We start from the raw sequence: 27,203 nt of genomic DNA, 5'->3' as shown, positions 1-27,203 counted from the left end.
TAGAGCTGAAATCAGTGGTTATACATTGTGCTAACGTAGCATCTTTTTCCCACAACGTCCGGATATTTTTCTGACACTCACATATTCTGACCAAATAACTATTCATAAACATTACTAAAAAATACATGTTGTATAGGAAATGATAGATACACTAGTTCTTAATGCAATCGCCGTGTTAGAATTCTAAAAATAACTTCATTACGACATCCATCTTAGTTATAGCGAGAGAGTGCCCAAAATCTGGGCGCAAACTACTAGTACAACATGTTCGACAGATATATGAAATAGCATCATAAAATGGGTCCTACTTTTGATGATCTTCCATCAGAATGTTGTACAAGGGGTCCTTTGTCCAGAACAATCGTTGTTTGGATTTAGAATGTCCTCTTCTCCAGTCAATTAGCACGGAAAGCTAACAAAGTGGCGCGAAGCTCTCCTTCCTGAACAAAGGCACACAACGCAACACGCCTAACGTCCCGAATACATTTCAATAATCTAATAAAACTATATTGAAAAAACATACTTTACGATGATATTGTCACATGTATCAAATAAAATCAAAGCCGGAGATATTAGTCGTCTATAACGACAGCTTTTCAGAAGGCAATACCAGGTCCCTTCTCGCGCGCTCCAGAAAACAGGAAACTGGTGACACGTCATACCAAGAGCTTTTATTCGACCCCAGATCAAGTTATACACTCCATTTCTTCTCTCACTGCCTGTCGACATCTAGTGGAAGACGTATGAAGTGCATGTATACTAATAAATATCAAGGACATTTATAGGCAGGCCCTAGAACAGAGCATCGATTTCAGATTTTCCACTTCCTGTCAGGAAGTTTGCTGCAAAATGAGTTCTGTTTTACTCACAGATATAATTCAAACGGTTTTAGAAACTAGAGAGTTTTTTCTATCCAATAGTAATAATAATATGCATATTGTACGAGCAAGAATTGAGTACGAGGCCGTTTGAAATGGGCACCTTTTATCCAGGCTACTCAATACTGCCCCTGCAGCCCAAAGAGGTTAACTGCCTTGCTCAGGGGCAGAACGACAGATTTTTACCGTGTCAGCTCGAGGATTTGATCCGGCATCCTTTTGGTTACCTGCCCAATGCTCCTAACCACCAGGCTACCTACCGCCCAGATGGAGAAGATCTGGGCTCTAGTATATAGGATAATATCTGGGCCCTAGAGTTATAGGAGAAGATCTGGGGCCTAGTTTATAGGATAATATTTAAGCCCTAGAGTTATAGCAGAAGATCTGGGCCCTAGAGTTATAGGAGAAGATCTGGGCTCTAGTTTATAGGATAATATCTGGGCCCTAGAGTTATGGGAGCAGACCTGGGCCCTAGTTTATAGGAGAAGATCTGGGCCCTAGAGTGATAGGAGAATTGTATGCACTTCCAGGATGAGGAAAGATTACACAAAGATGGTCTGTGCTTGGAGAGAGCTCACCTCCTGGTCTTTTAACATGTAAATATGTAAATCATATTACCGTCTGCCACCTTTAATACCCTTGGCTTGTTGCTCGAGATCATTCCCTTGTTCGATTAAACAATACCTCATAACGTTAGCCATAAGGTCATAAAGCACTTGCTGCAACACCATTTTGTCACAGCAGACTCTTAACACGACCATTAGGAGAGAGGAGTTATAGCTGGCTCTGCTACAGGACTTAGAGGCTCTCCCTATGCTGTGTCCCAAATGACACCTTATTCCCTACATAGTACACTACACTACCCTATAGACCCTGGTCAAAAGTAGTGCACTTAATAGGGAATAGGGTGCCATTTGGAACTCAGCCTATATATCAGTAGGAGAGACTAGGCCTGATGGAATTGGATGTCTTGGCCATAGCTGGAAGAAGAACAAAGGGGAAATCGGCCTGGCTCAGCTCAGGCTGGCTACTCAGTGCACCAAGGACCCAGCCCAGTGAAGCAGCAGCCAACAGGGAGAGGGATAGAGAGAACCAGAAACAGCAGAAATTCCATTAACTACCAAAACATCCTGATGGTTTCATGTTCAAACTCTCTGATCACACTAAACAAGTTCATTCAGACAGGCGTCTGTCTATTCATTTATGAAAGCCTTAGATCACAGAAGACGCCTCGGAGGGAAGATGCTTTGGTCCACTTGGTCCAGGGATATTTTTAGAGTTTCTTATATGTCGTTAAGTCGACTTGGATATATTTAGTTTGTTTGTTTATTTATGGTTTGGTTTAATTCTCTGTTTTCTTGAAGCTCGTCCATCACTCCAGTGCCTCTGCAGGCCACCACACAGTGATTAGTGGCCAAACTCGCCGGGAGCTGCTTTGTGGCCATCCCCTTATCTCGCCGGAACAGAGCTTGTTGGTGTTGTTTTGTCAAGTAGTAAAATACGGAGATCTATTGCCACATCGCTTTAATTATCTAATTTTCTCCCTGCTTTTATTTTCCTTATGTGTACAGTTACTTTAAAGATTAGAGCAGAGGCAGGCAGGCTCTCTCTCTCTCACTCTCTCTATGTCTCTCTTGCTTTCTCTCTTTTTCAACACTTCATTTGTATACCTTTGTGCTGTAATCCTCCTGCAGCCTTTCTCACTAAAGCGTCAGATAATTCTGAGTGACAATGCACCGCTACCAAACAACACGCAGAGGGAAAGCAATTTCTTATTAATCTATTTGTCACCTATTTCAGTGTGTCTCGAGCTACGTCTGTCACTTAAACGTCTAGAATCAGATCAGTTGGCTTCTCAGTGTAATGAAAACAGATAGAAATGTTGGGGATCAACGTGTTTCTTCCCGGCTTCCAGAAATACCAGGCGAAACTGCAGTGCCAAAGAACACAATCCCGACACAATGAGGAGCCCAGATCACAGAGCATTATCCAGGGAAGTTCAGCTGGAGTCTTTCAAAGAGAGAGAGAGAAGGCTGAGAGGGAGTTAGAGAAAAAGTCAGAGAGGTAGACAGAAAGAGACAGTGAAAGAGATAGTGAAAGAGAAAGTGAGAGAGAGCGAGAGAGAGTGCGAGAGCCAGAGAAAGAAAGAGAGTTTGTGAATACATGGTCCTCTATCCAATTCATTTACCACCACACTTGTCCTTATCCTCTTGGCAGAGAAAAGATTGCTGCTAGCTGACACATAATAGAAAGGTCACGTTCCTATGACGACAGAGCACTTGTCAACAGATTCTGTCATGGATTCCAAGCCAACACCACTTTCTTCAACAGCCTTTCTAATCCAGCCTCACTGATATGGCTTCCACTTTTAACTGCTGGACATTCACTGAAGCAATGCAGGTTATGTGCTACTCCTCTCCAATCCTCCAAGCTCAAGGGTGCAACAGGCAGCTAACATCCCTGATCCAGAACCAGCCACCTGTGCCTTAGTGCCTGACATGGTCATGGTCCATCTCTCTATCTACACCAGGCCATGCTGCTAACCCAGAAAACCAAGAGGGACATGTCCCCAAGAGAGGTATATTTCAGAATGCCAAGAGAGGGACATGCAGTTCTATCCTTTATATGGCTGGCCTCAATCGGGCCAGGGAGCATGTGGCTGGTGCAGGAGAGCAGGCTACGACATTAACCTCAGGAGCCAAAGGATTAGATCCCATATGTGTTCAATCTCCATCTCGATCCTTCCGAGGGCTCTCCTCGAGTGGGCACCAGTCAAAGGATTATGTGACTGGTTCTACACTGTATGACATAACCAAAGGATCACTTGTGGGTCTCATCTCTATCCTTCATTCCTATAGGGCTCGCCGAGAAGGGGCACCAGTCTAGGAAGAATGAAATTTGATTGGATAGTAAGTAATCTTTCAGCTCATGAGCCTGAGATTCCCTGGGGGCATCAAACCAGGTGGTGAGTTCAGATCCAGCCCAGCTCTCTGCCATCGGGAGAGATGGTGGGGAGGGATGGAGGAAGAGATGGTCATTAAGAGCTTCACTCGACATGAACGCCATCACAGAGTGTGCCATCACCTCAGCTTGGCAGGTTCTCACCTAAATAGGCTGGACACAGAGAGAGGGAGAGAAAGGGGGAGAAGGAGAGAGAAATGGATATGGAGGGAGAAGGGAGAGAGGGAGCATACTGGCAGGAGAGAAAGGGAGAGGGGAAAAGGAGAGAAAGAGACAGGAGAGAGAGGAGGGTAAGCACAAAAGGACGAGGGAGAGAGTGGGAGAAGTTTCAGTATACATCCTCTGCAGTAACGTTCCTGCCAAGCTTCCTGGACAGGCTGCCTCTGCGCTGGATGTGAGCCCTAGAACGTTCAGGACAAACCTTCACCCATCACCCTGAATGGAGTCCTAAACTCAGCAAAAAAAGAAACGCTTTTTCAGAACCCTGTCTTTCAAAGATAATTCGTAAAAATCCAAATAACTTCACAGATCTTCCTTGTAAAGGGTTTAAATACTGTTTCCCATGCTTGTTCAATGAACCATAAACAATTAATGAACATGCACCTGTGGAATGGTCGTTAAGACACTAACAGCTTACAGACAGTTGGCAATTAAGTTCACAATTATGAAAACTTAGGACACTAAAGAGGCCTTTCTCCTGACTCTGAAAAACACCAAAAGAAAGATGCCCAGGGTCCCTGTTCATCTGTGTGAACGTGCCTTAGGCATGCTGCAAGGAGGCATGAGGACTGCAGATGTGGCCAGGGCAATAAATTACGATGTCCATACTGTGAGACGCCTGAGACAGCGCTACAGGGAGACAGGACGGACAACCAATTGTCTTCGTCGTGGCAGACCACGTGTAACAACACCTGCACAGGATCGGTACATCCGAACATCACACCTGCGGGACAGGTACAGGATGGCAACAACAACTGCCCGGGTTACACCGGGAATGCACAATCCCTCCATCAGTGCTCAGACTGTCCGCAATAGGTTGAGAGAGGCTGGACTGAGGGCTTATAGGCCTGTTGTAAGGCAGACCAGACAGGACTGGCAAAAAGTGCTCTTCACTGACGAGTTGCAGTTTTGTCTCACCAGGGGTGATGGTCGGATTCGCGTTTATCGTCGAAGGAATGAGCGTTACACCGAGGCCTGTACTCTGGTCTGGGACGGTGTGTCACAGCATCATCGGACTGAGCTTGTTGTCATTGCAGGCAATCTCAACGCTGGGCGTTACAGGGAAGACATGTGGTACCCTTCCTGCAGGCTCATCCTGACATGACCCTCCACCATGACAATGTCACCAGCCATACTGCTCGTTCTGTGCGTGATTTCCTGCAAGACAGGAATATCAGTTTTCTGCCATGGCCAGCGAAGAGCCCGGATCTCAATCCCATTGAGCACGTCTGGGACCTGTTGGATCGGAGGGTGAGGGCTAGGGCCATTCCCCCCAGAAATGTCTGGGAACTTGCAGGTGCCTTGGTGGAAGAGTGGGGTAACATCTCACAGCAAGAACTGCCAAATCTGGTGCAGTCCATGAGGAGGAGATGCACTGCAGATACTGACTGTTACTTTGATTTTGACCCCCCCTTTGTTCAGGGACACATTATTCCATTTCTGTTAGTCACATGTCTGTGGAACTTGTTCCGTTTATGTCTCAGTTGTTGAATCTTGTTATGTTCATACAAATATTTACTCATGTTAGGTTTGAAAATACATGCAGTTGACAGTGAGAGGACGTTTCTTTTTTTGCTGAGTTTAGAATGTTCAAGATAATCTACCTCTATGACCCCCACTTAACATCACTGGCACACTCTCATTAGCTGTACATTACCATATCAGACTCCATTACACCCACAAAGTAGATTATGTTTTTGGGGTGTTTTTAGAGAAGAAAACATTGCTATATTGGCAAATTGTGTGTGTGTGTGTGTGTGTGTGTGTGTGTGTGTGTGTGTGTGTGTGTGTGTGTGTGTGTGTGTGTGTGTGTGTGTGTGTGTGTGTGTGTGTGTGTGTGTGTGTGTGTGTGTGTGTGTGTGTGTGTGTGTGTGTGTGTGTAGTGTTTAGAGTAGGTCACCGGACTCGCGGACACTCTCTCTTTCTCCTTCTCTTTAAGCTGGGTAAAGTTAAAGCTTGTCTGTTCACGTATTGCTTTCATGCCCATTGCACGGCAGTCATGTCAGTTAGAGGCCTCCATGGGACTTAAAGTTGTTTGTGTGAGACGGCGGCTATCTAGTTGAAATAGAGTTGATTAATTAGTTTGGAGAGAGTCTAAACCCTTGATTGATCGCAGGACTCCTCTACCGTTCATCAAATGTCACTGGGACGTCAGACATCTTGGCAGAGAATTTGTCTGTCCCTGGAAGGGGGTCAGTGGAGTTCAGGTTGAGCACATCACTTATAACAGACACACAGAGATTGAAAAGGCACATTCAAAACACACACACACACACAGACACACACACACACACACACACACATAAACAACACACACACACACTCGCTGCGTGCACATTGAGTGGAAGCAGAAAACAATGTCGTTCTGACTCACAGAACTGGCTGGTAGTGCTCTGTTATCGCTTGTCTGTTTCTCTCCTGTGACAAACCCATTAATAGTAATCCATGTTAATGGTACAATGGCATATGTGACTCGTTTCAGGAAGTGCCTATGTCGTGCGTCACTAGTTCACAGGAGAGCCATTTGAACGTAGACTTTTTTATGTTTTGGCAGAAATGCCCTCTGGAACATGTGAACTTTCATGTACATTAATAACAAATGTGTATGCCATCTGTAACCTTGCCTCTGGCCATGATAGTCTGAGATTATTTTTTATTTCTTATTTTACTAGGCAAGTCAGTTAAGAACAAATTCTTATTTTCAATGACGGCCTAGGAACAGTGGGTTAACTGCCTTGTTCAGGGGTAGAACAACAGATTTTTACCTTGTCAGCTTGGGGATTCAATCTTGCAACCTTTCGGTTACTAGTCCAATGCTCTAACCACTAGGCTGTCCAGCCGAATGACTGGGCTGGACATGCCGAGAGGTGAGTTTGAATTGGTCTGCCATGTAGCACGCCTCTGTCTATAACATGAGCTGGTCAGTATGCAGTTCTACTCTCTTTCAAAAAAAGATATCACGTAGTAGAACTGCATAAGTGCTGTTCTCCACTTTCTGGAAGACAAAGTTTTGAAATCAGTGGAATTAGAGTATGATAGCTAGATGGAGTATGACAGGAGATCGAGAAAATTCTGCCGTTTGATTGCAAACATGCAGATGGAGTCGAAAAGAAAACACACAGAAGGCTGTTGTATAAAACATCTACCAACTAAGGGCAACCATGGCATCCATGACAGAGAGGGAGAAGTGTCCATCCATGTATACGGGTAAGATAATCTAGATAGCTACATTTTCAGATATTACACGTTTCTAATTTAGTCAGAAAGTCATTTTAAGTTAAAGTGTACTGTTAGCTAGCTAACGTTAATAGGTGTTCCAAAACATTCAAAGGCAATTTTCTCAATAGTGAGTTTACAAGTTTATCAACTTTCAAAGTATAATTACTTTCCCATTGTTTCTCAACTGTAGTGTATGATATACCCTTTTCTAGCTCTGAGTCTCTGCTTGGTCCAATGTAAAAAAAAACAAAATTTCAAATGTTGCTACATAATACCAAATCGAGCTGGTCGGTCACATATTTTGGCTAGTTTTCACCAGTTGATGTACCATTAGAGCTAGCCAAAAGTTGTCTAACATTAGCTAGCTAGTTAGCTCACTAACTTTAGCTATTATTTTTGCCTCAATCACACGACACATGAATCAAACACTGAAACCAGAGGCCAAGTGATTGAAGATCGATATTCTTATGTTTTTTGACAGAGCATTGAGAGTTTTTTTTGTCAGTATAGCAATGTATCATTATTGGTCTGTCACTTTCCCTAGCTAATTCCTTACTTTTCACACTGCCACAGTATAAACATCTCTACAGGCTACACTGTCATGGTGCACAGTCAGTACACAACATTATGATCATCATGTCTTAGCAGGATCAGATGTGACAGGTGTCCCAGCAGGGTCAGACTGCCAGGGAAGACCAGTCTACGGAGCTCAAGTGAATTTTGCAGTATATTATAACAGTCAGTGAACGGATACAAAGTTCCATCTTGAGTTGATGGGTAGACTACAGTCTGGGATCTGGGAATAATGGTCATCTCAATTATTGAACCATTGATTCTTTTCTTAGATAATATAATGAATAAATGAACTCTGAGGTAATTCTTTGTCATGCCTCATCTGAGCAGGATTATATGTTGACTGGGGTCTCAGCAGGATCAGGCAACCAGGGAAGACCAGTCTGTGACAGCACTGAGGTGAACTTTTGCAGATACAACACTTTATTCTCTCTAAGCAGCAAACACTGGACAAGCCAGAAGCTTCAAATATTAAACTATGTTAAGGTAGTCTGACAAACCTCTGAAGTTGAATTCCAAACTGCAACAAAAGGATTGATAGAGGCTTTTCTCAATGATACAAAACATGTCATACAAAAATGTGAGGAAGACCTGGGAGACACTATTGATGATGATTATGAATCTATACAGATATGTTTGAATGCCCAGTCATGTTCATTTAATCTTAGACATAAATTACTGCAGTTACAGAACGTACTATATTCCAGTGAAACTGAATATCATGCACTCAGAAATGTAAGTCCTTTGCTGAAGGTGTAAAACACAGAAGGGGAAATATTTGCATATGCTATGATCTTGTTAAGGCTGGCTGAAATCTGGCAAAGAGTATGTTCTTTTATCTCAGCATGTCTACAGATTCTCCCTTCTTACTGTTTTTGTTTGCTTGGAAATGTTGATACTGGAGACTGTTATCAGAAGAACCTGTGTAACCTAACATTTATAGCTGCTAAGAAATGCATTGCCATTAATTGGAAGGTTGGTTATCCTAGATTGGAAGTTATGTATCACTAGATTTGAATGATTACAAGATTAAGAGTATACAGTGCAACTTTCATAAGGTCTGCGTGCCTAATATGGAATACTGCATGACAAAAGGGATCTGTATTGAAAACATTAGCTCTTTTTAGTCGAGCAGTTACAAATAGATTTTTTTTTCATGGCACATGGCCACCTGTGTGATTTGTGCTTGTCTCAGTGGACTAATCCATTGAGGTAGCCGCGGGGATGCCACAGTCCAAGAAAATAGGGATTGTGGCTCAGATGCACAAGGCACGTCTCTCTGCCGCCATTTCGTGGGTTTTCATTGTTTCATAACTTCATTGTGTGCATTGTTTGCTGTGTCTATCAATTCCCCATTACATATATCACCAGTAGTAGCCTGCATTTAGCCTTCCATTAATTCCCATCATTTATCATCTGCAAAGTTTGTTTAGGTACAGTAATTTCTGTTAATGCATTCAAAATATTATTATTACTGTCTTTTACCGTTGTCATTGTCGGAGTGAACATGTGTTTTGCAGAACCCACAACCTATGCTACACTTGTGAGAAGTGTTTTTGTTTATTTCATTCCATTTACGAGTTTTGTCAATTTATTAATCGTCTTTTATTTGACACGCTCCTGTCAATGTTGAGTAAGGACGTCCACCTGATTACACATACTGTATAGAAGTACTGTAGGATTAGTCTACCTGGCTGTGCGCAAATGTAGGCCTATAAATGTGCCCATTTGGGGATGTCTGATAGTATCTCTGATTGTCTTAACTTATTCAGGATTGTTGGGTTCCCTGCGGGATGGTTGAGCTAACGTAGGCTAATGCGATTAGCATGAGGTTGAAAGTAACAAGAACATTTCCCAGGACATAGACATATCTGATATTGGCAGAAAGCTTGTTAATCTACCTGATCAGTCCAATTTACAGTAGCTATTACAGTGAAAGAATATCATGCTATTCTTTGAAGAGAGAGACAATTTTGAACATGAACAGTTATTAATAAACAAATTAGGCACATTTGGGCAGTCTTGATACAACATTTTGAACAGAAATGCAATGGTTCATTGGATCAGACTAAAACTTTGCACATACACTGCTGCCATCTAGTGGCCAATATCTAAATTGCACCTGGGCTGGAATAATACATGATAGCCTTTCTCTTGCATTTCAAAGATGATGGTACAAAAACATTGCAAAATCTTTTTTTTTTCTTTGTATTATCTTTTACCAGATCTAATGTGTTATATTAGGGGTGGCAGGTACCCTACTAGTTAGAGCATTGGGCCAGTAACCGAAAGGTTGGTGGATCGAATCCCCGAGCTAACAAGGTAAAAATCTGTTGTTCTGCCCCTGAACAAGGCAGTTAACCCACTGTTCCTAAGCCGTCATTGTAAATAAGAATTTGTCCTTAACTGACTTGCCTAGTTAAATTAAGGCTAAATAAAATATTCCTTTCACATTTCTACAAACTTTAAAGTGTTTCCTTTCAAATGGTACCAAGAAAATGCATATCCTTGCTTCAGGGCCTGAGCTACAGGCAATTACACTTGGATATGTCATTTTAGGCGAAAATTGAAAAAAAGGGGGCCGATCCTTAGAGTTAACTCACCACCACTAGTGAGCTGTGGAGCTTCTCAAATAAATGTATCTTCACCTCAAACAGCAAGTAAACAATGTCTGTTTTTAGAATCAATTGAGAATGACAATAGTTCCTCAAACTATTTGAAAAATATTTCCAGGTCTCTCCCTTTGATAACCACTCGGCATGAAAGGGAAAAATGTAATACCTGATTACTTCTTATCCATTGCACAACCAGCCTACAGCTGTGTCTGTCCCAAGGTCACTGGCGCGGGAAACTCTGAGGGCCCAGAATATGTTATACAATGTTTTAAGTTGGCTAGCGCAAGTTTCTGGGCAACCAAGTTGATAGTTGATAGTTGATATAATGTTTCAAGTTCGTTTCAGACATGCCATGTGTATAGCTGATGTGATTTATAGGATATTTATTTTTATCAGGATATTTTCTACCTGCAGGCTGCAATGTTTTTATGTGTTGGATTTATGTAGGCTTTTTTTTACATAGTTGGCAATAAAAGTTACAGATTAGTAGAAATGGTAAGACAAATTGGCACTCCAAATGGAATAGCCTATTACGGTAACTTCAGGAGCATAACAGCAGAATCTGCCAAGTCCAGCATCAGCATGAGAAGGAGGGTCGGGAACAGTTTTTTTCCTTCTGGTTATGCTATTTTGATCTCTGGCTCCCTCTTCAGTCATTTGTGTTTCTTAGTTATTTAATCAAACAGCATGCTTAAAGCATCATATCGTTGATTTTATTCAAACACATAGTGTGTTTCTATATATGGGAAAATACACATTTTACAATTTCGACCAATCGATTGGTCAAAAAAAGATTACTCTTGGCAACAAAGATTGTTTTGGGTCGGGGAAAGCCCTAGTAAAAAATACAGGAAATTAGCTTTAGATGCCCCAAGAATTTCTGAGGGAGGAGTCCCAGACCCCCTGCCAGGTTATGTCCCCCCCACTTCTAAAACCAAACTTGTGCCCCTGAAATATGACACAAACCGTACTAGGTGAAACACCTCTTCAACATCATCCTATAATGCTCTTCAAAATTCCTCCAAATATCCTAAAGCAGTGCAAACCTGTGGCCTGTCACACAGTAAATAACATTAAAACTCTAGACAAACTGTAGGATCAGAGGAGGTCAACCTTCAACCCATAAACCCAGTCCAACAGACCATCAGTCCATAAACCCAGTCCATCAGAACATCAGACCATAAACCCAGTCCATCAGACCATCAGACCATAAACCCAGTCCAACAGACCATCAGACCATAAACCCAGTCCAACAGACCATCAGCCCATAAACCCAGTCCATCAGACCATCAGACCATAAACCCAGTCCAACAGACCATCAGCCCATAAACCCAGTCCATCAGAACATCAGACCATAAACCCAGTCCATCAGACCATCAGACCATAAACCCAGTCCATCAGACCATCAGACCATAAACCCAGTCCAACAGACCATCAGACCATAAACCCAGTCCAACAGACCATCAGCCCATAAACCCAGTCCATCAGACCATCAGACCATAAACCCAGTCCAACAGACCATCAGCCCATAAACCCAGTACAACAGACCATCAGCCCATAAACCCAGTCCATCAGACCATCAGAACATAAACCCAGTCCAACAGACCATCATACCATAAACCCAGTCCAACAGACCATCAGCCCATAAACCCAGTCCAACAGACCATCAGACCATAAACCCAGTCCAACAGACCATCAGACCATAAACCCAGTCCAACAGACCATCAGACCATAAACCCAGTCCAACAGACCATCAGACCATAAACCCAGTCCATCAGACCATCAGACCATAAACCCAGTCCAACAGACCATCAGCCCATACACCCAGTCCATCAGACCATCAGACCATAAACCCAGTCCAACAGACCATCAGCCCACACACCCAGTCCATCAGACCATCAGACCATAAACCCAGTCCAACAGACCATCAGACCATAAACCCTGTCCCTCAGACCATTAGCCTATAAACCCAGTCCATCAGACCATCAGACCAGTCCAACAGACCATCAGCCCATAAACCCTGTCCCTCAGACCATCAGCCCATAAACCCAGTCCAACAGACCATCAGCCCATACACCCAGTCCATCAGACCATCAGCCCATAAACCCAGTCCATCAGACCATCAGCCCATAAACCCTGTCCCTCAGACCATCAGCCCATACACCCAGAGAGCAGTCATCCGGCACTGGGCAGTGTGCTTGGGATGATAAAGGCTGGTCCTCCAAATATCAGATGTGACTGTGAGGTGAGCAGATGTGTGTGTGTGTGTGTGTGTGTGTGTGTGTGTGTGTGTGTGTGTGTGTGTGTGTGTGTGTGTGTGTGTGTGTGTGTGTGTGTGTGTGTGTGTGGTCAGACTGCAGCCTCGGGTACCACGTACCACCCACAGGATCACCTTCTGACATCCACTGCAGCCCTGACAATACCAGAAGAGACCAGAATACATGACACACACAAATACACTCAAAACACACTACCTCAGCCAGCCACAGACTGATAGTGGAGGTTGCACTGCTGCAGCACAGACCTGGGTTCAAATATAATTTGACTGAGCTTGCCTTTTGCAATAGCACCAATAGAAACGTCCCAAAAGTACAAGCCCAGCCCAACTGTCACTCCAGGGAGGCTAAGCAAATGCTCAAAGCATTTTTTAAGATTTCAAATAGTTTGAACCCAGGTCTGCTGCAGTATCATTCACACTGTGGCATATTATGCTGTTTCGTATTGCCTTACTGAGAAATGTCTGCCTCGTTTATAAAAGTGCACTGCTCTTTTTATTGCTGCAATCAATCTTGAATGATGGATGCTTATCCATCTCCTCTTAGCATAATGATTATTGTTTTATTTTTACATATTTCCACAAACAGCATTTTATTGAGTCTCTCACCTCACCCACCTATAACTCAAGATGTTGTATATTTCAGGGATAGTTTTCCAATGTGTTGTTTTATTAGAGTCTATTTGGGCTCCCTGGCTGCTGATCATGTTGTATGCTGTGAGTGTGCTGGTTTGAAAAGTGGTTGGAATGTGTGTGTACGCATGGCTTGGTGTGTGCGTGTGTGTGTGTGTCTGTGTGTGTGTGTGTGTGTGTGTGTGTGTGTGTGTGTGTGTGTGTGTGTGTGTGTGTGTGTGTGTGTGTGTGTGTGTGTGTGTGTGTGTGTGTGTGTGTGTGTGTGTGTGTGTGTGTGTGTGTGTGCGTGTGTGCGTGCGTGCAGCTCTTTGAAGTGGTGTTAATGTGCTGTAATGAGGGTAATTACAGCCAGACTCCCACTGTGATCTCTGTGGGCTACAAGATCCTCGGCCCTCGCACTTTACCATACATACACACACACACACTCTCTCTCCCTCACACACTCACCCCAACGTGGACCCTCTCTCTCAACGTGAACCCTCTCTCAATTGAAATCCCACACAGTAATGATAAGAGGTTCTCTCTCTCTCTCTCTCTCTCTCTCTCTCTCTCTGTCTCTCTGTCTCTCTGTCTCTCTGTCTCTCTGTCTCTCTTTCTCTCTTTCTCTCTGGGAGGATGTGAGATAGCTAAAAGCATGTCTGTTTGTCTGTCTCCCTCCTGTAGAGAGGTTCCTGGGGAACCATCTCCTGAGCTACGGCCAGCTCCTTTCCCTGACCTTCACGGCCGAGGCCCAGTACCTCCTCCCTCACAGTGTCACAGTGCTCCTGGAAGGATCGGGAACCACCCTGTCAGCTGACCTTTCACCCCAACATGGACCTGTCCACCAGCCGGGCCTTGCTCCCGAGCACACCTTCACTCTCAGGTAAACCTGTGTAAGGCGGCAACATTAGCTGAAGTGTGCATATGTGAGTGTGGTATATGTGTATAGCATGTGTGCACGTGTGTATGACATACTACAAGGCTACTACCACTGTGCTACTATACATGATATTACACATGTCACACATACAGTAGAGTCCTGAACCTCAGGCTGTGTGAATGAACAGTACCATCTTCATGGCAATATGATCCCTATCTGGATTGAGATACTATGGAATCTGCCTTATGGCTTTGTGTCAGACATAGTCGTGTCCTTTCTGGTTACTGTGCACCACTAAAGGTGTCCTTATGCTTCCCATCCAAAACAGTTCATAACAGTTTGTGCATATTTTATGACGATATTTGGTGTCGTTTTTTTTTCTGCTGTTCGTGCAAAACATGTTTTTTTTGAGCCAAGCCGAAGTTTGGAGCCAAAGTCTACACACCTTTATCGGTCATGGGTCAACAGTAAAGATTCTTCAATTAAGTGTTTGTTGTCATTCAATAATAGACTACTCTTTTTCATGCAATTTTTTTCCATTGAGAAATACTGCACCAATCATCTTAGTTAGATGTAAAATTGCGCGACTAAGATATCCTCTGCAAAAAATAAATAATGAATGACAGACTTCTTGAGTTATCTTAGATACATTTTTTTTTTTTTTTTTTTTGTTTTTTTATCCCCTTTTCTCCCCAATTTTTGTGGTATCCAATCGCTAGTAATTACTATCTTGTCTCATCGCTACAACTCCCGTACGGGCTCGGGAGAGACGAAGGTCGAAAGCCATGCGTCCTCCGAAGCACAACCCAACCAAGCCGCACTGCTTCTTTAACACAGCGCGCCTCCAACCCGGAAGGCAGCCGCACCAATGTGTCGGAGGAAACACCGTGCACCCGCCCCCCTCGGTTAGCGCGCACTGCGCCCGGCCCGCCACAGGAGTCGCTGGAGCGCGATGAGACAAGGATATCCCTACCGGCCAAACCCTCCCTAACCCGGACGACGCTGTGCCAATTGTGCGTCGCCCCACGGACCTCCCGGTCGCGGCCGGCTGCGACAGAGCCTGGGCGCAAACCCAGAGACTCTGGTGGCGCAGTTAGCACTGCGATGCAGTGCCCTAGACCACTGCGCCACCCGGGAGGCAATCTTAGATACATTTTGACTACTTTTTCAAGCAAATGTATTTTTAGAGAGTAGGCGAGCACATTCATTCATTCACCTAGCCAAGTTCGACTAGGCGCCAGCCAAACCGAAGCATGCGGAAGACTTAATGAGTTCTCCCCTGCCCCCCAGCCCTTGTTGAAGGGGCAGTTTGGTTCCCCCCTTAAAGCAGCGGGGCCTGGGGACAGGAGTGTCATTAAGTGGGCCATCTATGGAGACAGGCTCCACACACATCATTAGAGAGACAGATATCTGTCCCTACACACCCTCTCACACACACACACACACACACACACACACACACACACACACACACACACACACACACACACACACACACACACACACACACACACAGCATCCCCTCCTGCTGGAGCTCTCTTCCTGGCTCCACACGGTTGACCTGGATCAGCTGGGAAGTGGAGTGGTGTGTGTGTGTGTGTTTGTGTGTGTGTGTGTATCCATGCCTGTGTTTGTGTCATTTGACTGCAGACAATAACACAACACACACTTCCCCATCCCTTGGCTATGTACTCTGAGTGACAGATAGCATGCTGTATGTTATGACTGTGAGCCTGCATGTGTTGTGTGAATGTGTTGAATGTATTAGCCAGGATAAGTGGCTCTGTGTTTCCAGCAGACACCAGGATCATTTATAATCACAGGGAGTAGGGGGGTGGATAGGGGTGTTCAGAGACTGAGGGGGTGGTTGATGCCCACATGTTAAATAGTGTTGGAGGAGTTAGCCTTTGTTGTTCTCCATTACAGTGCAGACTGTAGGGAGACACAACGGGTGGATACTTTTCATTCTAAATGTGTAAACATGTTTGTGTATTCTGGTTCTCTTCTCTTCATCTTCATCCTCTATTTTCTCTTCTCCTCCTCATCTCTCTCTCCTCTCTGCCCCTCTGTGTCTCTATCTATCTGTGTATGTGTGTGTGTGTTTGGTATTACTATCCTTGTTTATGACCAGAAGTCCTCACAGGGATGGTAAAATAAGGAACATTTGGGGTCATTTCGCAGGTCCCCACAAGGTAAAAGGCTATTTTAGGGTTAGGGGTTAGAATTGGGATTAGGGTTAAGGTTAGGGATTTGAGGTTAAGGTTAGGGTTAGGGTTAAGGTTAGGGTTAGGATAAGGGTTAGGATTAGGTTTAGGGTTAGGGAAAATGGGATTTTGAATGGGAATCCGTTGTTTGGTCCCCACAAAGATAGTAAAACAAACACGTGTGTGTATGTTAGTGTCTGTCTATGTGTGGGCTCCCACCACACACTATGCACAGACCTCCAGTGGATTCCTGGTCACCTGATGATGTTCCTCTCATACTAGCATTCCTTAATTACTGTCTCAGTGTCTCTGGCTCTGCCCGGCTCTGATTAGAACCAAAATGGCCATTGCTCCATAGGGAAGACATGGCAGAGAGTTCTCTCACTTTCACATCAACCCCTGCTTATCGCTACACAGCAGCAGAGCAGCAGCTCCATTACGGGGGGCTGTGAGGCTGTGTTTCTAATTGTCTCCCTTTATAACTATGGCAGTCTAGGGGCCGGGGAACGAGGACCTCTGTAGAGGGGGAGAGGTCTGTGTGGTCCATAGACTGGACACATTTTTTCACATACAGAGGAAATGTTATATACTGTCAACACTAACTCATAGACACAGAGGACATATAGCGGATATACCTTGCCCAAATATAACACATTCACACACAGGACAGAGTAGGAGCTGTATGTCTAACGGACAGCTTCCACATTCCCGTTACTAACACAAACATCCCATGCTACATTTCAGACGGAGGACATAAGATAAGACTGGTGCATTTATTCATTCCTACAAACATACTGCACGTAATAATACTGTACAAACATGTTGCGGGCCTCGGTAATCATAGGGGCCTCAGTAAACGTAGGGGCCTCAGTAAACGTAGGGGCCTCAGTAAACGTAGGGGCCTCAGTAATCATAGGGGCCTCAGTAAACGTAGGGGCCTCAGTAAACGTAGGGGCCTCAGTAAACGTAGGGGCCTCAGTAATCATAGGGGCCTCAGTAATCATAGGGGCCTCAGTAATCATAGGGGCCTCAGTAATCATAGGGGCCTCAGTAAACATAGGGGCCTCAGTAATCGTAGGGGCCTCAGTAATCGTAGGGGCCTCAGTAAACGTAGGGGCCTCAGTAAACGTAGGGGCCTCAGTAATCATAGGGGCCTCAGTAAACGTAGGGGCCTCAGTAATCGTAGGGGCCTCAGTAATCGTAGGGGCCTCAGTAATCGTAGGGGCCTCAGTAAACGTAGGGGCCTCAGTAATCATAGGGGCCTCAGTAATCATAGGGGCCTCAGTAAACATAGGGGCCTCAGTAATCATAGGGGCCTCAGTAATCATAGGGGCCTCAGTAAACGTAGGGGCCTCAGTAATCATGGAGCTGTGTTTGTGTTTGTTTTCCTCCAGACTTCACAAGGAGGAGACGAGGCTGAGGCCTTCTTTGTCTGCCTTCCAGTTCCACCATCTTCTCTTCAACCTCACTGCTATACAGATCAGCAACGCAGGAGGACACAACTGTAAGTGTGTGTGTGTGTGTGTGTGTCTTTACATGCGTGCATGTGTGTAAGAGTGGGTGTGTATAAGTGTGTGTGCATACATGCAATGGGTACACATCAAGCTAGCGTGTTGTTCATTATTTGTGCCTCCTGTACCCGATCACTAACCAAAGTTTTAAAAAATCCATCAGAAGAGTCATTGAGCTGGATGTGGTTCCTCTCTACCCTGTCAGTTCATTAATGGACAGCAGTCTGCTTCCTACTACTTGCTCTCAACCGGCTGCCCTCTCATTGGCTCCGGCCTCTTCTGGAACATCTCAGAGGAGAATCTGCGTGGTAACACCCCTTGGCCTCGTGAACATCAGCTGTCAAGTTATTTCACTGGCAGGGGAAGTTCAGTACCAGAACTCTATCTCACTTAGTAACACTGCCTCAGTCACTCTCATATGGACCACATGCACCCACGTACGTACACACACACATACACGCACACACACTCTTTCTAGTTTATACACACAACCACTTTGAGACTATTAAATGCAACAGAGGCACCCACGCACATTTTCATTACCAGTTAAGGCCTACTTTATATCGCTGAGTGTTCAACACACGCTTGCTCTCACTGAAGCATTGAGTTGTGCCAAATTCATCTATGCAAGAGCAGCAGGACTTCTGCTCACAGATATTGCCTGTCTGTACTTCCATATCCTCTGCTCTTTAATGGAGTGGGTGGGGGTACAGTCTGATTCTCTCTCTCTCTCTCTCTCTCTCTCTCTCTCTCTCTCTCTCTCTCTCTCTCTCTCTCTCTCTCTCTCTCTCTCTCTCTCTCTCTCTCTCTCTCTCTCTCTCTCTCTCTCTCTCTCTCTCTCTCTCTCTCTCTCTCTCTCTCTCTCTCTCTCTCTCTCTCTCTCTCTCTCTCTCTCTCTCTCTCTCTAGGTCAGGGTACTGAGAGGATGTGAGAGGCATTACATTAGATTGGAGCACATAGATGACAGAATAGCTGTTAAAAGTCACCATCTATCACTTTAGTTAAAGCCACACACACCATCTCTCACATTGGGTCAAAGCCACACACACATTCACATACGCACTATGTGCATGCACACGCACACATTCACACTAATATACACATGGACGCACACAGTCTCTCTCTCACACACACACACACACACACACACACACACACACACACACACACACATTCACACAGCCTCTTTGTGCATTGCGGAGGAAAACACTGCTAATGATTTGTGTTCGGTCTCAAATGAATTCTCAAACAGTGTTAGTGCCTTATCTCCGCAGGCCGCCAAGCAAATGCTAATATGAAAATCCCACAAAGTGCAATTTCGCCTTTTTCTCCCTCCCTGCACCACAAAACAGATTAAGACATTCATTATTATTTTAATGACAGGATTGTCTGTAGGCGAAGGATGTCACATTGTTGGGTGAGGATCCTGTGTGACAGCTGAGTAGTGTTGAAGATGTAAGGTTAGGGTAGGAGGCTTCCACACAATCAGTAGAGGGAGAGGTGTGCGGGGTGGAGGGAGAGAGAGAGAGGAATGGAGAGAGGGGCAGAAAGAATGGGAGAGAGAGAGAGATGTAGAGAGAATGGAAAAGGGAGCGAGAAAAAGGGAAAGAGGGGAAGAGTGAGGGGGAGAGAGAGATGGAGAGAGAGAGAGGGAAAGGGGGATACCTAGTCAGTAGTACATCTGAATGCATTCAACTGAAATGTGTCTTACGCATTTAACCCAACCCCTCTGTATCAGAGAGGGGCGGGTGGCTGCCCAGAGACAGGGAGAAGGAGAGGGAGATGGTTTAACTGGCGGCCAGGAGTATGGTAGTCGGAGGGGATGAGTTGGTTGGGGGCTGATTTGCAGATGGTAAATTAACTGTGTTGGATTGTTGCTTAAGGATCAGGGTGATCACGGCTTGTTAGAGGCCAAGGTCTCTCTCTTCCTGATGCTTATTCTGTCTTTTTTAAATGTTTCTTTCCCTCTCTCCCTTTCTCTCATTACACATTAATTCATTCATTCACACATTCTGTATGTTTGATCTCATGAAAATCCCACATCCCTTACTTACTCACCGTGATATACGCACGCACACACAAACATCCTCACTGGCACTGGTAAAGAGCCTCTGTTGAAAGCCCGGGCACTGGACCTTGAGTGGTGGTGGTAGTATTCTGTACAATGGCTGAGGAGGATTCAACCTGGACTATCCCCATCACTATTCATGGAGGAAGAGAGTAAAGAGGAATCAGTAATCCCAGTGGGTGCAGGCTCCCCCAATACCTCCACTTTTTCTTATCTTCCTCTCCTCCTTTCCTCCTCCTCCTCTCTCGCTCCACTGCTCTGATTTATACATTTGTTTTATCAGAGATTCTCAGAGTGAGGTAGATAGGTATGTGCCCACATTTACATCACAAGAGCGCAGGTATGCACACACACACACACACACACACACACACACACACACACACACACACACACACACACACACACACACACACACACACACACATTTAACTTGGTTAAATTCCTAAATTAATCTTGTTTCTGATGATAAAACTCAGTATTAGTGTACCATTGTCCTCTGGATGTGAGAGTAGCCTTTTGAAGACGTTTGAGTATTCATGACCTCTCCAGATTTGGAGATAAAGTATTAATGATCTCCATCCTCTCTCCCCAGACACGTCCCAACTCTCAGGGGTAACCCTGGCTTCCGCTGCCCCCTTCTCCAGTCCTGTTACCCCCTCTACCCCCCCTGTTCCCTGGGTAGAGGTGTGTACATGCCCTCCTGGATTTGGGGGTCAGTTCTGTGAGCTCTGTGCCCCAGGATTCAGCAGAGAGGTCCCTAACGGAGGACCCCTGTCTCCCTGTGTGCCCTGCACCTGCCACCAGCATGGACCCTGCCACCCTGAGACAGGTAGGACAAGTCTCTCGTGTTTTTCTTTTTTTCTTGTTCTCTCATTTTCTCATTCCCTCTCTATACCTCTATTTCTCTCTTCTCTTAACCTCTTCTTTTTCCTTCTCCCCTCTTTTCTACTCGACTTTCCCTCTCTCTCAATTCAATTAAATTCAATAGACTTTATTGACATGGCAAGTTAAATGACTTACATTGTCAAAGTATACATATAACAAAAATGGTGGGACCAACAGCAATAAGAATAATAGTAGTGCGAATGGGATTACCATTAACAGCAACCACAACAACAATATTAATGAGAATAATAATAATACATTAAAGCAATAGCAGTAGACCAGTCCCAACATGACTGAGAAGCTACATGACATGGTATGAGAGCCAAAATAAAACTAAATGGGAAATATTATTGACATTACATAGCACTTTTCACTGGCTGTCCCTCAGGTTGTGGCAGGAGAACACATTTAGTCTTTTCACCAAATAAATATTAGATCTTTGTCTCTATCTCTCTTCTGGAGCAGAGTGAGCACAGCCTGTCCTCTCTGGGCAGCCAGGTTTGCCTGTGACGACCGGTCTCTATAGCCAAACTGTGCTCACTGTGTCTGTACCCAGTCAGTGTTTTCCTCAGTTTTCGATCAGTCACAGTGGTCGATAGTCTGCCACCATGAACTGTCTGTTTAGAGCCAAATATCATTGAAGTTTACTTAGATTTTTTGTGATGTCTTTCCAATAGGTGATGTCTTTTTCTTTTTTCTTTGTGAGGAGTTGGCTGGACCAGATTTTCAGAGTGCTGTCCTGAGGCTCTATGGGGTTGGTTTGGGTTATTGAACTGAGCTTTGGAACCAGCTGACTGATGGGACTCTTTTCTTGTTTCATCTTGACATTGTAGGGATGTGTAATGAAATGTTTAGGGGTCACTTGTTTGGCTCTTTTTTCTATTTGAATAAGGAAAGGGTATTGGCCCAATTCTGCTCTACATGCGTTATTTGGCGGGTTTCTTTGCACTTGCAACAGAGTCTTGCAAAACTCTGCATGCAGTATTTCGATTGGATGTTTGTCCCATTTGGTAAATTCATTATTATTGAGCGGACTCCATACTTCACTGCCATATAGAGCAATTGGTTCTTTTGCCAGATTCTAATTAGAATTTCGATTTTAATATTCCTTTTAATGGCATAGAATGCTCTTCTTGCTTTGTCTCTCAGCTAATTCACAGCCATGTGAAGCTACCTGTGTTGCTGATATTTAGTCCTAGATACGTGTCGTTTTTGGTGTGTTCTAATAGAACTGTGTCGAAATATAATTAATATTTGTCATCCTGATTTCCGGACCTTTTATGGAATATCATTATATTCAGTTTCTTTAAGTTAACGGTCAGAGCCCAGGTCTGACCGAACCTGTGCAGATGATCTAGATGCTGCTGTAACCCCTCCTTAGTGGGAGACAGTAGCACCAGGTCATCTGCGCATAGCAGACACTCGATTTCAGTGTTGTGTAGGGTGAGAACAGGTGCTGCCGATTCTTCTAATGGTTTTTCAGATTGATTAATGTAGATGTTAAATAGTGTTGGCCTTATTGGGCAGACCTCTTTCACTACACGTCCCTCAGAGAAGAAGTCTGTTTGCTTGTTGCCAATTTTAACCGCACATTTGTTTTTAGTGTACATTGATTTAATAAAATCATATGTTTTCCCTCCAATACCACTTTCTATTAGTTTATAAAAAACTTGAATTGAATCAAATGCTTTCTTGAAGTCTACAAAACACAAGTAGATTTTGCCTTTGTTTTGGTTTACTTGTTGTTATTTAGAGTGTGCAGGGTGTAAATGGGGTCTGTTATACGATAATATTTTTTTTAAATAATAATAATAAAATGTAAAAAAATCCAATTTGGCTTCCGCTTAGGACGTTGTGTTAATCAAGGAAATTATGTAGTCTGCAATTTATGATACTGCAGAGAAATTTCCCTAAGTTGCTGTTAACGCAAATTCCTCTGTAATTATTTGTGTCAAATTTGTCAACATTTTAATAGACTGGTGTGATCAGATCTTGGTTCCAAATATCAGGAAAAATACCTGAAGTGAGGATAATGTTGAAGAGTTTGAGTATAGCAAATTTGAATTTGGGGTCTGTATCTTTGATCATTTCATTTAAAATACCATCAGCACCACAGGCCTTTTTTGGTTGGAGAGTGCATAGTTTTTCCAATAATTATTTTTCTGTAACTGGGGTATCCACAGGATTCTGATAGTCTTTGACTGCTGATTCAAGGATTTGTAATTATTCTTGTATATCATTTTGTTCTGGGCTCTTTGTTAAATTGCTGTAGAAGTTTGCAAAGTGATTTCTCCACATACAGTGGGAAGAAACAGTATGTGAACCCTTTGGAATTACCTGGATTTCTGCATAAATTGGTCATAAAATTGTATCTGATCTTCATCTACGTCACAACAATAGACAAACACAGTCTGATTAAACTAATAACACACAAACTATTAATTGTTCATGTCTTTATTGAACACACCGTGTAAACATTCACAGTGCAGGTTGGAAAAAGTATATGAACCCATGGATTTAATAACAGGTTGACCCTCCTTTGGCAGGAATAACCTCAACCAAACGTTTTCTGTAGTTGTGGATCAGACCTGCACAACAGTCAGGAGGAATTTTGGACCATTCCTCCTTACAAAACTGTTTCAGTTCCACAATATTCTTGGGATGTCTGGTGTGAACTGCTCTCTTGAGGTCATGCCACAGCATCTCAATCGGGTTGAGGTCAGGACTGACTGGGCCACTCCAGAAGGCGCATTTTCTTCTGTTGAAGCCATTCTGTTGTTGATTTACTTCTGTCTTTTGGGATGTTGTCCTGTTGCATCACCTAACTTCTGTTGAGCTTCAATTGGCGAACAGATGGCCTTACATTCTCCTGCAAAATATATTGATAAACTTGGGAATACAGTTTTCCGTCGATGACAGCAAGCTGTCCAGGCCCTGAGGCAGCAAAGCAGCCCCAAACCATGATGCTCCCTCCACCATACTTTACAGTTGGGATGAGGTTTTGATGTTGGTGTGCTGTGCCTTTTTTTCTCCACACATAGTGTTGTGTGTTCCTTCCAAACAACTACACAGTAGTTTCATCTGTCCACAGAATATTTTGCCAGTAGCGCTGTGGAACATCCAGGTGCTCTTTTGCAAACTTCAGACTTTTTTTGGGACAGCAGTGTCTTCTTCTATGGTGTCCTCCCATGAACAACATTCTTGTTTAGTCTTTTATGTATAGTAGACACATCAACAGAGATGTTACAATCTTCCAGAGATTTCTGTAAGTCTTTAGCTGACACTCTAGGATTCTTCTTAACCTCATTGAGCATTCTGCTTTGTGCTCTTGCAGTCTTCTTTGCAGGACGGCCACTCCTAGGGAGAGTACCAACAGTGCTGAACTTTCTCCATTTATAGACAATTTGTCTTACCGTGGACTGACTTTTAGAGATAGTTCTGTAACCCTTTCCAGCTTTATGCAGGGCAACCGTTCTTAATCTTAGGTCTTCTGAGATCTCTTTCGTTTGAGGCATGGTTCACATCAGGCAATGCTTCTTGTGAATAGCAAACTCTATTGTGAGTGTTTTTTATGGGGCAGGCCAGCTCTAACCAAAATCTCCAAACTCGTCTCATTGATTGGACTCCAGGTTAGCTGACCCCTGACTCCAGTTAGCTTTTGGAGAAGTCATTAGCCTAGGGGTTCACATACTTTTTCCAGCCTACACTGTGACTGTTTAAACGATGTATTCAATATAGACAAGAAAAATACAATAATTTGTGTGTTATCAGTTTAAGAACACTGTGTTTGTTTATTGTTGTGACTTAGATGAAGATCAGATCAAACAACGTAAGATTTATGCAGAAATCCAGGAAATTCCAAAAGGGTCAGATACTTTTTCTTGCCACTGTATCCCCATTTTGGATAGCCAATTCCTCATGATGAGGTTTGTTTAATTTATTCAAATTCTCCCAGAAGTGGTTTGATTGTATGGATTCCTCAATTACATCCAGCTGACTTCTAATGTGCTGTTCTTTTTTTGTTCTTATGTTGCGTTTGTATTGCTTCAGTGTTTCCCCATATTGAAGGCATATATTTTTGTTGTCTGGGTCTCTGTGTTTTTGAATAGATATACAGCTGAAGTCGGAAGTTTACATACACTTTAGCCAAATACATTTCATCTCAGTTTTTCAAAATTCCTGACATTTAATCCGAGTAAAAATTCCCTGTCTTAGGTCAGTTAGGATCACCACCACATTTTAAGAATGTGAAATGTCAGAATAATAGTAGAGAGAAGGATTTATTGCAGCTTTTATTTATTTTGTCACATTCCCAGTGGGTCAGAAGTTTACATACACTCAATTAGTATTTGGTAGCATTGCCTTTAAATTGTTTAACTTGGGTCAAATGTATCGGGTAGGCTACCACAAGCCCATGATGTCAAGCAAAGAGGCACTGAGTTTGAAGGTAGGCCTTGAAATACATCCACAGGTACACCTCCAATTGACTCAAATGAGCCTATCAGTAGCCTATCAGAAGCTTCTAAAGCCATTACATAATTTTCGTGAATTTTCCAAGCTGTTTAAAGGCACATTCAACTTAGTGTATGTAAACTTCTGACCCACTGGAATTGTGTGTGATACAGTGAATTATAAGTGAAATAATCTGTCTGTAAACAATTGTTGGAAAAATTACTTGTGTCATGCACAAAGTAGATGTCCTAACCGACTTGCCAAAACTATAGTTTGTTAACAAGAAATTTGTGTAGTGGTTGAAAAATGAGTTTTAATGACTCCAACCTGTCACGAATCCCGCCGAAGATGGTGCCTCTTCCTGTTCGGGCGGCGCTCGGCGGTCGTCGTCACCGGCCTACTAGCTGCCATCGATTCTCTTCTTTTTGTTTCTGTTAGTTTGGGCTGATTGGGTGCACCTGTTTTGAGTTTAGTTTTGTGGGTAGGCTATTTAAGGGCAGTAGGCCCGCTGGCTTTTGTGCGGGCTTGTTTCTCTGTTATTTGGTGTTGGATTGTTATGTGGATTTTATATTTTTCCGGACAGTTTAGTCCTGTGTGTTTGGACTGGTATTTTCATGCGCCCGTGTGTTTTGGGCATGATCATTTTCCCTGTCCACTGGAAATAAATCTGCGTTCTTGAATACCTGCTCTCTGCGCTTGACTCCTCCACCCAGTACTCCTAGCAGCTCTGACAGAAGCCCGCACCACCAATGGAGTCAGCAGAAGCAGCGACCACCCCTCTCCCAACTATGGAGGAGCGCGTCCATCATCATACAGCTGTCCTCCATCGAATCGGGTCAGCGATGGACCAGATGATGGAGAGGATGGAGCGATGGGAGAGGAGTGGTCTCCCGACGCCCCCTTCAGCTCCCCTGCAGACGACACAACCCACTCCTCCAGTGTCATCGGCTGGGACCAGCACATTGCGTCTCACCCCCCCGAGGGAGTACGATGGAGCCGCGGCTGGATGCCAGGGATTTCTGCTCCAGCTTGAGCTATACCTGGCTACCGTGCGTCCGACTCCCTCGGGTGAGGAGAGTGTAAGCCTCCTTGTCTCCTGTTTGTCGGGTAGGGCCCTGGACTGGGCCAACGCAGTCTGGAACAGCCCAGACTCGGCTCGGGACCACTACCCGGAGTTCACCCGCCGGTTTCGAGCGGTGTTCGACCACCCACCGGAGGGCCGAGCGGCGGGTGAGCGTCTGTTCCACCTCAGACAGGAGACGAGGAGAGTCCAGGAGTTCGCTTTAGAAATCCGGACCTTGGCTGCTGGTGCGGGGTGGAATGACAGGGCCTTAATAGACCATTACCATTGCAGCCTCCGGGAGGACGTCCGCCGGGAGCTAGCTTGTCGGGACACCACACTCTCCCTCGATGAACTGATCGACATGTCGATCCGACTAGATAACCTGCTAGCTGCCCGCGGGCGTTCAGAGGGGGTCCTGTCAATTCCACCTCCCAGCCCTCCCGCTCCAACTCCGATGGAGTTGGGAGGAGCTGCATCTAGGGGGACCCGGAGGAGGTGGCTCCTCTTGCACCTACTGTGGCCGGAGAGGACACACTTCGGACCGGTGCTGGAGGAGTCCATCTGGGAGTCGGGATGGCAGGCGGAATACTCCTCGGCCACCCCAGGTGAGTAGGCACAAGACTCACCCAGAGCTCCCTGTTGGTCACATGTTTTTGGTTATTTTTTTCCCTGCGTTTTTCCCCTCTCTTCAGCATAAGGCGCTAGTCGACTCAGGCGCAGCTGGGAGTTTTATGGATCGCGGACTCGCCCGTAAGTTGGGTATTCCGCTGGTGCAGATAGACCCA

The 27,203-nt window shown here is 44.4% G+C and overlaps 1 protein-coding gene across 1 annotated transcript in view; it reads left to right on the top strand.

Annotated features, from left to right (window-relative positions):
• Positions 1 to 27,203, top strand: part of LOC120026205 (laminin subunit gamma-3-like) — a 178,275-nt gene that overhangs the window by 79,189 nt on the left and 71,883 nt on the right. Inside the window, exons 10-12 of the mRNA XM_038971028.1 lie at positions 14,037 to 14,235; positions 17,831 to 17,940; positions 20,611 to 20,847. Coding sequence (XP_038826956.1) covers positions 14,037 to 14,235; positions 17,831 to 17,940; positions 20,611 to 20,847 — 546 coding nt within the window. The remainder of the gene's footprint in view (positions 1 to 14,036; positions 14,236 to 17,830; positions 17,941 to 20,610; positions 20,848 to 27,203) is intronic.

This window comes from Salvelinus namaycush, chromosome 31 (assembly GCF_016432855.1).
Source record: "Salvelinus namaycush isolate Seneca chromosome 31, SaNama_1.0, whole genome shotgun sequence".
In the NCBI taxonomy this organism is placed as follows: Eukaryota; Metazoa; Chordata; class Actinopteri; order Salmoniformes; family Salmonidae; genus Salvelinus; species Salvelinus namaycush.
Note: the sequence above shows the minus strand (reverse complement) of the source record. Positions and strands in the feature narration are given on the sequence as shown.